At 31.4% G+C, this 13,700-nt stretch overlaps 2 protein-coding genes across 2 annotated transcripts; one reads left to right on the top strand and one right to left on the bottom strand.

Annotated features, from left to right (window-relative positions):
• The first annotated feature begins 4,530 nt into the window (after positions 1 to 4,530).
• LOC132042674 (calcium uniporter protein 6, mitochondrial-like) lies at positions 4,531 to 7,051 on the top strand. Its single transcript, XM_059433202.1, has 2 exons — positions 4,531 to 5,238; positions 6,250 to 7,051. Exons 1-2 carry the CDS (start codon positions 4,810 to 4,812, stop codon positions 6,733 to 6,735), a joined length of 915 nt encoding a protein of 304 aa, XP_059289185.1. The 5' UTR covers positions 4,531 to 4,809; the 3' UTR covers positions 6,736 to 7,051.
• Positions 7,052 to 7,415: 364 nt separating this feature from the next.
• LOC132042675 (LOB domain-containing protein 4-like) lies at positions 7,416 to 9,345 on the bottom strand. The gene is made up of 2 exons (XM_059433203.1): positions 8,974 to 9,345; positions 7,416 to 8,187 (listed from the first exon to the last, which is right to left on the bottom strand). The coding sequence occupies exons 1-2, from the start codon at positions 9,145 to 9,147 to the stop codon at positions 7,807 to 7,809; spliced, it is 555 nt and encodes a 184-aa protein (XP_059289186.1). The 5' UTR covers positions 9,148 to 9,345; the 3' UTR covers positions 7,416 to 7,806.
• Between the last annotated feature and the right edge of the window lie 4,355 nt (positions 9,346 to 13,700).

Consider the following 13,700-nt stretch of genomic DNA (forward strand, 5'->3'; position numbering starts at 1 on the left):
TGAGCAAACTTTTTAAGTCTTGAGCCGCAGATATACACATTTCATACAACTTTCATACATACGTAAGTTTTTGAGCAAAAAAAAATATTAATTTTTTTTAAAAATAAAAATAAATTTAAAAAAAATATTTTTTTTTAAAAAATAAAAAAATATTTTTTTTTAAAAATGATTTTTAAAAAATAAAAAATAATTTAAAAATAATTTTTTTTTAAAAAATATAAAGCATGTTTTGTATAGGATTTGTAATGTTATGTTTTGTAAATATAAAACTATCGTCACGTTTCGTAAATATTTCTCCTTAAGATGTATATATATGTCAAAGACCCAATTTAAAGACCACCATTAAAAATTAAAGACCACCTCCAACGAAGGGCAATCCTGCAAATTGCCCGATTAAAATCATTGTTCTTTGATTGGTTACACAGAACTATTTTTAAATAATGTACTTGTATACAATTATTACTATCATGTACGTACCACTTGTTTTAATCAACACGCAAACTTTAATTCAGTTTTAATATTAAAAAAGAATTTAATTTGTATGCTAGTGTAACAAATTTAACTCTATTAGTCTTTTTCTTAAATGATCTAATTGCAGAAATATTTTTGACAATGTTATTACTTATTACAGTAACGTAAACTCTTAAAAGAATATCACAACGGGTCCGTGGTCAGAATGTTTTCTCCCATTTTTGGTCAAGAAAGACATATCAACGAAAGATATCCCAGCTATCGAGACAATAAGATTCTTTATTTAAGATAAAACAATTTTAAATCAAGTCTATGGTATTAATTTATTCCTGCCATGTTTGCTAGTGGATTCGTCATCATCAAGCAACTAGCGTATTTCTCCGCGCGTATAAAAAAATAAAATACTAATGTCATTACTTTTATAAAAGAAAATAATTTTTTATTAATCGTTATATTTAATAATTTCTTAAAAGACAACCTATAAACAAATTAGATTAAATACGAAACAACTCATTTAAGAAATTAGTATTTGTGAACTTGAAAAAGTAGAATATTAAAACTAAAGTTAATGAAAAAAATCTTGGGACGTAAACCTGAGATTTGACCTCCTTTTTCTTCTTCTTCTAAGGCCATTAGTATGATTTCTGACATCTGTTCATGAGATTCACATTTTTTCATCAAATAAAAATAAAAGACTAAAAGAAGAAAATAAAAAGAATTAGAAAATTTTGGAAAAAGAAGAAATATCAATTAAATGCATCCCTGTCATAGATATTGATGGGATCAAATTCCATAATATCTAGTTCTTTTCCTTTTCCTTTGTACACCTTTCATTTTTTTCTCTATTCATATCCCACCCTAGTAATCCCACACTTTATTCCTAAAAATTCACTTGACACATATTTTCGTTTTTCACCCATATGCAAACTTTGTCTCGATGGGTGCAATAAATGGATTAGACTTATGTAGAGAACTTAAATAAATCAAAAGGACTTTTTGTAACAGATGAATTCAAGAATTAGACATTAGTTTGTAATAAATTCAATAAATAAGCTAGAATATATATAGAATATAATTCCCAAATTAAGAAAAATAGGTTAATAAGTTACCAAGAAGAGAGAAAAGAGATATGTGCTTGTGAGTGAGCTAATTTAATTTCAGAATACTATTTTGTTATGTTAAAAATCGAGAAATAAGGTAGAACTATGTATATAGTTTGGAGATGAAATTTAAAGTCAGAGAAAAAGTATTTTTTTCTAATAGTTCATCTTTGAAAATGAAAAGTATTTTGTCGACTTCTATTGAATGTGAGGTATCTTAGTGTAGACAAAAATTAAATTTACTTCATATTGATTATAAATAAAAAAGACTCTATTGAAAAAAAAAAAATTCTTGTACACATTAGAAATGTTACCTGCCACCATTAAAATTATAAATTAGGCCAATGAAAAAAACAAAATCAAAAACTCCTCCTTGTCATTTACTTGTGCTTTATCTATTTACTAAATTCTTCAAAATCTGTCAATTAAAAACAGAAAAAAGAGAAACGTTTTAAGAGAGTTATCTTGAAAAGAAAAAAAAAGCGTTATTATTTCATACTCTCTCTAAAACAAATGCAACTAACAAACAAAATGAGACTTAAGAAGTAAACTTTATGCTGTGAAATTTTTGTTGTTACATATTAGTTAAAGCTTTATCATATATTTTAAATTCTAACCTCAATGAAGAAAAATCCTGGTTAACATGTGGAGGGAATAAATCCATCACAGCAGGAGAAAAATTGGCCTATGATCCTGGTTACAGGCCATGTCTATCAAAGCAAAGAGTTCCTTATTAAGCCTAAATTTAGGATGCTATCACCTCATTTTGTACCTCTTCTTCAGGATCTCAATTTATCTGCATATGTTACACACATTAAAAAAAAAGATACGATAGTCTTACAAATAAATTCATCCTGTAGCATAAATATATCCAGAATTGGACTTCATCCATAGCAAAAACTAATTAAGGAGAAGATAAACCTTTTCTCCTCCATTTGCTTAGCCGTGCATGGTGGGGCATATATGAAGAAAGAAATTTGAAGAAAAAGAACTACATGTTGCAGCCATATAACAATTTTTAGCTTATTCGTTACTGCCATGTATACATTCCATAGCAAATGAAACAATAGTCATATCACCATTCACTCATCATTTCTCATTTAATTAGATGTAAAGATTTCTTTTTGAAACAGTTATAGAGGGAGGGGGAAAGGTGCAATTAATTAAGAAAATGAAGAGCTGCAATTAAGAGAGTAGCTTTTGATTTATTTTTTTAATATATAACACATTAAAATAAGAGAAAAGTCCAAAAAAGGAGAAAAAAGATAAATGCTATTCTTGGCCATAGAGAGGTGTCATATCATCTTGTCTATATCTAGCTTTATATTATAGATTATCTGTGATAATGAATGCGAGTAAATTAATCAGGCTGACTAATAAATTTTGTCCTGATTATCCAGGTCCTGTCCAGAGTCCACAGTTGAGGGTTCAATTTTATCTTTATATTAGTTGACGGATAAAATTAAGACAATTGAATAACAATGATTAAAAGATTACTCCTATTAGATAGTGAACTCGTGACATTGTAACTCGAATCAGTGTCTTTATTATATATATATATGACATTATATTCAACCAAAGATCCTTTACTGTCCACTGTACTCCATTCAAGAAAGAAAAAAAAACTGCAGTTAAAAGTGGTTTGGTTATAGTTTAGCTGGTTATAAGGAATTGTATTAATGCATGTTTTAATTTTACCGTGAAATGATAATCCAAAGATAATATCCCAATTCGCTAAAAATTGATAGAATCCCTTTTTACTTCCCCATAGTCCTTCCACGAGTAAAAAGGAACGGAAAGGTTGCCACCAGTAAATAAGTGTAGAAATATAATAACAATAACAATAACTTACTCAGTGTAATCTCACAAATGAGATTTGGGAGAGTAGAACATACACAAACCTTAGCCCTACTTTAAAAGGTAGAGAGGCTGTTTTCGACATTAAACTTAAATTAGTCGAAAATCAAACAAAATCTATGTGTATAAACTTTTATGCAGTAATTAAGTTTCTTTTATCTCTCCAACCAACAACAACATATCCAGTGAAATCCCACATAGTGGGGTTTGGGGAGGGTAGAATGTACGCAAATCTTACCTCTATCTTGGGAGGTAGGTAGATTGTTTCTGATAGACCCTCGGTACATAGAAAAACAGTTCAAAGCAGTATAAAAAATATAAAAAAATACTGTAAAAAGCATGAAAATTTATAAATTACTATAAATTTAGAGATAATAGTAAAAAACACACCTCAAGTATCACGTTTTTTTAGTTTCCTGCCTGAACTATCAGGTGCGAGAGTTTCCTATCTAAATTATCACCAATTAGTTTGCAAAACACACCTCAACTATCACTTGTTCACTTTTCCTACCTGAACTCACTTGTTCACTTTTCCTACCTGAATTATCATCAACTAGTTTGCAAAACACACCTCACCTCAAAATTGATAGTTTCCTACCTAAACTATCACCAATTAATTCAAAACACCTAACTATCGCAACATTTACTTTTCCTACAAACTATCACCAACTAGTTTACAAAAACACAGCTCATCATCAATTTTGAGGTGTATTTTTAAACCCGTTAGCGATAATTGATAATGAAAAATGACAATGATAGTTGAGTGCGTTTTGAAACTATTGGTGATAGTTTGGGTAAAACTTCACTTTGATAATTCAGGTAAGAAATTAAAAAAAAAAAGTGATACTTGAGGTGTGTTTTTGAACCTTAAATTAATCAAATCGGTAAATTTTGGGAAACTCAAAAAAAGTCGGGGATTCTAATACTATCAAAGGATTCAAGGGCCCACTTTATCCCAGAAGAGCACACACTACAATGTTTTTTGACGAAACTTCCTATGAACTGTCGCAAGGAAACATGGATTGAACAGACCGTGTGACCGTGTCAAATGCGTGGTAAAAAGTTAAAAACCCTAGCCCTACTCCGTGTAATTCTCTCCTTTTCTTCTTCCTACAAAAACTAGAAATGGTAACTTACTCTCTCATTTAGCGGGCTTCCATAAACTCATTTTCAACCGTTACAAAAACAGACACCGTTATTCTCGTATTATTGCTCTTTCCTTATCTCCATCTTATTATTATTTCTCTTGCTTTATCCAAGAATTTCATAGCAAAATCATGGCTCAATATACCAACATCAGTTCTTGATTATGTTACATTCATATTATTCGCAGTTTTAATTTTTGTATCAAGCGAAAGTATTTTAACTATTAGTAGAAAAAATGTGGAGAACTTCGTGTAATTTATTGAAACAGACAGTTACATCGGCTGTGAGGACAAATTCGATTAACTATGGTGGGACAAGGCCGTTTCGGGTCGGGTTCTATTGTGGCCCGACCCGAATGATGGGTGGGTATTATTTTAGCTCTGATTCCAATAATGAGGAAAAGAAGAATGTGAATGTGAATAATGGGGATACTATTACACATGAGGAAGCTAAAAGGTTAATGAGATTGGTGAATGTTGAAGAGTTAAAGTGGAAATTAGGGATGAAGAATACTGAGGTTATTGGGTATATGGATCTGTTAAAGGCTTGTGAAAATATTGGTGTGGCGAAAACACATGAAGAGGCTGTTGGTTTTGCTAGAGTTCTTGATGAAGCTGGTGTTATTTTGCTCTTCAGAGATAAAGTTTACCTTCACCCTGATAAGGTTAATTTGTTTTTCTCTTAGATTTTTCATTGTTTTGGGATTTGGGGTTGTGTATATTGATGATATGTGTGTTAAATTTGCATTGTTTAGCTGTAATATCTAAGAAATCATGAAAAAGGGGAGATCTTTGTGGAATCTTGATTTGGCGTTTGGTTTTATTAGCCTCTAAGATAGAGGAGAAAATGTTATCGGTAACATAGAAGGGGAAATGAAAAAGAATACAATCATTGGCATCTGCTAGAATATCAAGAACCAACATGAAGAACAACATAGTTTCTGTAGCTTTGCTCACTTATTCTGCTTTTATTGTCTGCCTTCGGTATGTGCTTATAAAAAGGACCTATGTTGATCAGTTTATCCTGAGAATTAGCTGTTAAATAGTTTATAAGTGTTAATTACATCAGGAAATTTGCATTATTAATTCGAGAAAGTGGTGCCAATCAGTATAATTTGCCATCAGCACCTATGTTGATCAATTTGCGTTATTAATTCGTATTTGAATTTATGTTTCCTTAGATCGGTATATACTTAGCAGAATCATTTAGCGTTAATGTCCTGCCTTTGATTGTAGAATTTATGAGAAAACACAACGAAAGGTGTAAATGACGTGAGTTTGGGCATTCATAATTCATTATCCACCTTTTTGCGGACATTGTTTCATATTACCAAAAATGCGGTGGATTCTCAGTCGATAAGTTAATGGTGTGAAGATCCCTAAATTATTGTCATGTCATGTTTCAATTACTTCTTTTCTGTATTTGCATAACGTCATCCAATTACTTACTTTCTAATTTTATGAGACGACGAGAATTAGAAAATCACGAGAGTTAGAACTTAGAATAATGCTTTCTTTGATCACCAATTTATCGCTTAAGTTGCCTGAGAAAGTAAAGAATGTGTGAGTTTTAAATGCATACTTGGTTGTTTCCGAATATGGATTTGAGTGACATTTCTTAAGAAAAGTCCATTTCTAGCGGGCCCTCTTAAAAGCTTTCTTCCTTTTGTTTTCAGGTGGTGGATGAAATTAGAAAGGCAGTTCCCTTAGCACTTCTACCTGAAGATGACCCCACAATAGAGGAACTAAAGATTCTGACGGAGAAGAAGGATAAGATAGACGAGCTTGCACATAAGCATGTGCGCCGTATTTTATGGACTGGTTTAGGGGCCGGGCTTTTGCAGGTCGGACTCTTCTTCCGTCTTACATTCTGGGAATTCTCTTGGGATGTGATGGAGCCCATTGCTTTTTTTACAACTACTGCTGGAATAGTAGTAGGTTATGCTTACTTCCTTGTTACTTCCAGAGATCCGTCATACCAAGATGTGCTGAAAAGGCTCTTCCTCTCAAGGCAGAGGAAGCTGATCAAGAAGTATGATTTTGATATTCAGAGGTTTGTGGAATTACAAAAGAAAATCAAATTACCAGTGAATAGTCAAGCTTCCATGAAACATCGGTTAGGGGTGGAGCTGGAACCGGAGGATCTTTTACATGGTCACTAAATCACATATTCTCACATAATTATCTTTACTGAGCTTTTACTTTCCAACCAATGTAAGCCCTTCATTTTGTCGCAGAGGGTGAATATCTTAACTGTTAACAATTGTTCCTGATTTTACCTTGTAATTTGAAGATTTGAAGGTTGTAGTACTAAATCTTCTTTTACAAGATAGGCTTAGATAGTAGTTCTGACTTCTGACCATCACAATTCCTTCAAGCCTCTTACTCTGAAGTTGTTGTCCTGTCATATATACTTGAAGTTGTAACTAGATACTGATGTTATATCAATGATTTTTGGATGTTTGTTCTTCCGGATAACCCAGTTATTGATAAATATTTCTTAGGCCATTGATTGCGCAAGAAGATTTTCATTGACTAGAATGCCCGGGTTTTTTACAAGCCCTTTTAATAGAGCTTTCGTCATAGTTTCATTTTGTGGGTTATTGTAATCATACAGCTGGATTTATTTAACTTTTTGCAGTATCGATACTAGATACTGATGCTATATTAATGATTTTGAATGTTTGTTCTCTCCGGTCTCCACGAATCAGACACAATGCTGGAAGGTTTTATTTGACTTGAATGCCTGAGTCTTTTACAAGCGCCTTTCAGATACCTTTTTATCATAGTTCCTTTTTGTTGGAAATTGTCACCATACAGTTACTTGATTTTAGTTTTTTAGTGCATAATATCATGAATCAGTTGCAGTGCTCACTGGTAGTTCATGCGTTATTCACCTGCTCTACTGACCAGCTTTATACATTTGCACCATCAGGTAAAGTTGACCTACTAAAACACTTAACTTCTGAAATCAAGCATGATATGATGACCCTGGAGTTAAATTGCACCGATAGTGTAAAAGCTTTTACAGTGTTGGTGTATATAACTTAAATCTTTTTTCATTCGGAGGTCCAAAGCATGAAGAAACTAGTATATCTGCGGCCTTGGAACATTATCTTAGCGAAATCCACTTATATATTTGACTAGATGAGTAGCAGGGGAAGAAAAAGAACATGATAAGGTGTTAAATGAAAGGCAAATATTGACAGTCTACTGTTGTCCATATTGAAGACCTATATGCCCAAATAAGGCAGTGGAAGAACTTCAGTTTCTTGGAAACAATAATCTGCTGCTTCTGGAAGTAGAAGCAAGGCATCTGAGGCATTAGCATATGCATTTTGCTCCCTTGGATTCTGAGAATGGTGAAACTCATGGTTCTCGGAAGTGAGTGGAGAACCTTCCAGCAGGGAGGGTAAGGATAAAGGATCGGGTAACTGGATTCTGAGACACATTGCTTCATCTAAAGCTTTGTTTAACTCGGATTGCAAGTGAAAGACATGTTTCTGGAGGGCAGAAATGATGCCTACACTGCCATAAACTGGATCTCTGAGTCTTGCCGTAGCTTCATAGACCATGCTGATCACTGCATCTTCTCTATTCTCCTTTGGTATCTCCTTCAAAAATGAATGCCAAACATACAAAGCAAATTTAAAAAAGGTTCATTTCGTGGAGTGCATCTTTTTAACTTGCAGTCTTAGCATTATATTAGTTCTATGGATTTAACTTGTATATTCTGATCAGAGGGGCAGAGCTAGGGGTGTAATCTGAACTCCCTTCGCTTGAAAAATACACTAGGTCAAAATTATTATTTATGTATAAATAGTAGATGTTGAATCCCTTGGGTTCTTAGTGTGTTTAATTCGTTATATTCTGAATCCCAAAAGTGAAAAACTCTAGCTCCACCACTAACTAATCGTTTATGGTGTATTATTTACTACTGGTAGCATGTTGCCTTACTTTTCAAGTAACTAGTTCCACATATTCTGGTTAGTTGCTTGTAGTTATCTTTTAAGTGATATACTTGTGTAAAATTATGTTGCATTGTTAATGTATAGAACTTAAAATCTAATTGTATTATAAATAAATAAAAAGATAAAAAATCTAGTTCTTTTGCACCTAAGCATCCTTGGCTTTGTATTTTAATTGTAAGTTATGGTTCAAAACCAAATAGGGACGGAAGGCGTGCAGTGATTTCTTCTTATTTGCCTAAAGTTTATTGGTCATAGCTATCCAGTGCTTGTGCAGTTGTGCTGGTAGCAGATAGGTGGTGAAAAGACTAATTGTGCACAAGCTGGTTCAAACACGAAGATGATAGCCAGTGGCAAAGCTTAATCGCGCACAAGCTAGTCCATACACAGACCACTGTCATAAAAAGAAGTTAAATTTTTTGAAATACGTACTTGTAACGTTTTGCTGATGTTGCTAGCACCAAAAATGCGATGAACAGCAATAAATTTTTGTGGTTCAGCAGCTGGAAAGTGAGGCAAGAAAATGCAATCTTGAGTGCAGCGTCTACGAAGAAGCTTGCATGCTGAGCATGGCATATGTTTGTTCTTCTTGCTTATAGAACTCATTAGAAACAATAAATTAAAGCAGTTGCTAATTTGGTAAGTATTTATTTTTGGTTGAAATTAACGCAAATGCACTTACTTAGTTGAGTATTTGAAGGCACAAAGTAAAGCATGGGGCCTCGAAATTACAAAGGGGTCCAGAAAATTAGCTGGAGAAAAAGAAAAATCTTTAAAGATCCTAATTTTAAGATCTTGAGAGTAATAACCTTCTTATCTCCAGTGTCATTTTCATCGAAAAATTCATTGAACAAAATGAGAACTATTTACATTAATTGCTTTTGATCCCAGTTCGTCAGTCGTCACTAATATAATTGAGCTTTAACTTATATAAACAGATAGTATATGGAAATTTTAATTGTCATGTCACTTTTACTTCTTGTAGAGGTAAGCTGTCTTATTTTTAAAGTTATGGTTTTCTTTATGGATGGTTGCTTGTAGATATCTTTTATGTGAAAGCGATCAATGTAAAACTAAGTTAATTTGCTTATACCGTCGGTATATATGACTTAAAATATAGTAATACTTTCTTGCTAGTTATTGTGTGGATAATTCGATGAATGATTAAGAGCCTAGTGATATTAAAAAGTACGACAAAAAAGCTTAACACGTGAGGGTCCATAACAATAATTGGGTGATGGAATGGTGATTAGTGGCAGGGGTGTACAAAATAAACCGATAAACAGCACCAAACAAATAATCCAAATCAAATCGGGAAAAAAAAACTCGATTAGTGGTTTGGTGTTGGAAAAAACCCGATCATAATTAGTTTGGTTTGGTTTTAACTAAAAAAAGTCAAACCGAACCAAACCAACCCGACATTACATGTATATAAATTTTTAAAACATTTTATACATAAAAGATTTACTTATAATGTAATCTATTAATATTTCTTAAGTTTTTTCATAATTTTTGTCTTTTGACATATTATTTCAAGTTTGAACTTAAAATTTTGAATGTTCCAATAAGATTTATAGCTCATAGATGTTAGTAACTCAAACAAAGTCAAAACCAAATCAATATTAATACTAACAAAAGTAATTCAAGCCTAACACTAGAAATGATAATAATGTTGGATATCTATTATTTAGTTTTGCATTGTTAATTCAAACAATGAAAATACATAACTTAATATTTCTTTTTATCTTGTAATTAATATATACTTATTAGCTGTACTTATTTTAGCATAATTTAGTATTTTTATGATGATCATTTTCATTATGACTTATTGATTAGCTAAATTAATTTTATGCTATTTCATTATCTTTTTTGTTGAATATTTTATTATAATGTCATCACTCATTTCACATTTTTGTTCTTTTCTTAAGAAATACCTTAACTATATAGTGTATCTTACTAGGACTAAATAAATATTTGAAATAAAAGTTGTATTTTGTATGAAAATTTTTTGGAAAAAAAAAACCCGCAAAACCCTAAAAAACCCGAGGTCGAAAACCCGACTTTTATTGGTTTTGTTTGATTTATCGATTTAAAAGCTAAACCTTGACGATTAGTTTTAGTGCAGTATTTGAAAAATCATAACCAACTCCAGGTCAAACAATAAAAATTAGTGGAGGTGACATTTTGATAATATATGTGAAAGACGTTTGAGGCTGAGACAATAAGTTTGAAAATACATATTAATCTTCTACTTATTTGGATATATATGCTTTTGGAGGTCTTTGTTTTTTTTTTCAGAATTAAATCAACTTATTTTGTCATTTGCGGTGGTTGCGCAAGATTAGGAATACGCGTAATCGGACCTGCATTTTACATATCTCTATTGGGACCATATTCATCTCTCTGACTGAATCGAGAAATAGGTTTGATTGTCCATCTTTTTGATATTAGTGTTGATCTATTGTTGAAGCGTAGTAATTGTTGTTGTTGTTGTTGTTCTAATACAGCCAGACCTCTCTATAGCGGCACCCGCATATAACAACATCTCTCTATAACAACCAACTTTTCTTGGAATCGATTTTTTATGTTATATTTTACTTCTCTATAACAACATTTCACTTATAACAACAGCAACAAGCAACTTTATAATAGTACGCTCTTTGTAAAATTACCCCCCCATATAACAACTACTTTTTTTTTTTGGTAATATAATAATTTACCATCTTTATAAAATAGAATATCTATGATTACCAATAATAAGTATAGAGATTTTGACCAAATATTTGATCATTTAATACACTATTACAACAAAAAAAATATTATATATATATAAAATATATTTGAATACACACACACACACACGCACACACATATAAAATATAAGTGAACAGTAGATAGTGATATTAGCAGCACTACATGACCAAGAATCATATTTATCCTTTTTCTCCTTTTCTTGGCCTTTCTTCCTATTTAACTTACTTACTTCATTGTAAAAGTAAATTACTTAATTTAATTTATTATGAATAAATGACTTAATATTGAAAGAACATTTACAACAAAGACTCTTCACATGCCAACATACAATTGCAAAGATAACATATAGATGTTAGTCATTTCAGAAGTTATTAACCGTAAGTGGTGTAATTAGGATCCCATCTTAAATGTCTTAATCATTTTGTAAGATTAAATCTGAAAAATTAAAGCAAAAACTCTTCAGATACCATGACAATTATAATATACAAATGTTTCTCATTTGAGAAGGCACTACTATGAACACATCTTATCCCTCTCATACAGTGCTTTCTTTTCACAAATGGTTGTGCTCATGCGAACTCTAGAGGATCCAATTTTTATGGGTATGTATAGGATGATTTTAATAGTTATTTGAAATATTGTTGAATACACAATTGTCTCTTATTTGACAAGGTACAAGTTATGAACATATCTCATCCCTCTCATACGGTGCTTTCTTTTCACAAATGGGTGTGCTGACCCGAAATTCTAGAGAGAATCCAATGTTTATAGGTATGTATCGGATAATTTTAATAGTTATATATATATATATATAAACCGTTTATGTGCGATCGAATTATTTTACTCCAAACAATTTAGACAAGTCTTTTCCTCCTATATATACATTAAGAGTTTAGTGTTATAATTCTGGTAGAAAATTATTCTATATATGACGCAGCATTATCTGTTGCCTATATAGCGTGTTCCTTTAATTTCTTCTTCTTAGATGTAGCATTTTTTTCCAAAATATGTCCTCTTTCTATGGAGGTATATTGCGTAATTTTACATAAGCACGTATACAAAGTTGCTTATACATAACCAAAGTGACAAAATATGTAACTTTAGATTTTTCTAATTTTGGACTGCCTAATTATCTTAAGTAATGAATTATTTGGTACAGAAAAAGAATTGGCTTAGTAAAAAAAATTAATGTAGAAGATTCATACATAACTGATAACTAGATTGGAATTGATGAATAACTGATTAAAATGAGAATGAGTGTTTGGTTTTTTAATATACAGATAGTTATAAAAAAAAGATCATGTTTTTTAAAAATTAGACATAACATATGAGAAAAAAAAATTCTAGGTGATTTTTCTTTTGAACCGGATGCTAATGAGTGTAGTTTTTTTTTTTTTTTTAATGAGTGTAGAATGCTTATATGATATTATGATATTTGTTTCCAGAAATTACATCATGATATAGATCGGAATGCATACTGAAGACGAGCGACTGAAAAGAAAAAAAGGATAAGTAAGAGGGTGTCAGATCAGTGATTATATATATACACACATTAACTTTTTTATTGTATACAAATCGCTCGAACAATATAATTATGTTTTATTGATACAATTTTTTTTTTTTAATTATCAAAATTTTTTATTAGCGCCCAAAGACATGTACATTTGAAGGAGGGCTAGACGTGTTGTATTGATACAGTTAAACAAAGGACAGAAAAAGAACAAAAATTCTTATACTGTTATAAATATTATTTATTATTATGGATGTCTATCTCTAGGAGAAATATTAGGGTTAGTGACTTTGGGATCAGAGTCACTTTTTCCTATAAATACGGAGGTTAACTTACCAAATTTGTAAAGTAGTCATAACAAAGAAATAAGAATTCCTCTCTTCTCTCTTTCCTTATAATATTCTTCTTGCTTGCTTTATTATTTTATAACACATTATTAGCACGAGTCTATAATCTTTTATTGGAGTTTAATTCATCTGTTAAAGGGTTTGAGAGCTTGACGGTCTTGGAAATTAAGTGAACGATTCATAGTGAACGCGATCAAGCATGCCCTACATTTTTCATGAGGTATGTGCTTTTGTATTTATATTTGGTGGTAATATTCACACAAGTGGTTGGTTGTTTTATTAACACGGAAATCGATAATATTGTTTTAACTTCTTGCTCTTTTTTTGTCACATACGGAGTGCTTTGAGGTAAGTGATGCCTTAAACTAATAGGCTAACTTGATCATACGGACTTGATTGGATTCTTTATTAATCGTTTACTCTGTATCGTTTAATCATATGTACGTGCACCATACATTTATTTTCTATTAAAGGAAGTCTTGTGAAATTTTGGTAGAGTTTATAAATATATATGACCATCAGCAGTGGTAAATATTTTGGAGGCTTAC

This window comes from Lycium ferocissimum, unplaced genomic scaffold, assembly GCF_029784015.1.
Source record: "Lycium ferocissimum isolate CSIRO_LF1 unplaced genomic scaffold, AGI_CSIRO_Lferr_CH_V1 ctg16951, whole genome shotgun sequence".
NCBI classification, from domain to species: domain Eukaryota; kingdom Viridiplantae; phylum Streptophyta; class Magnoliopsida; order Solanales; family Solanaceae; genus Lycium; species Lycium ferocissimum.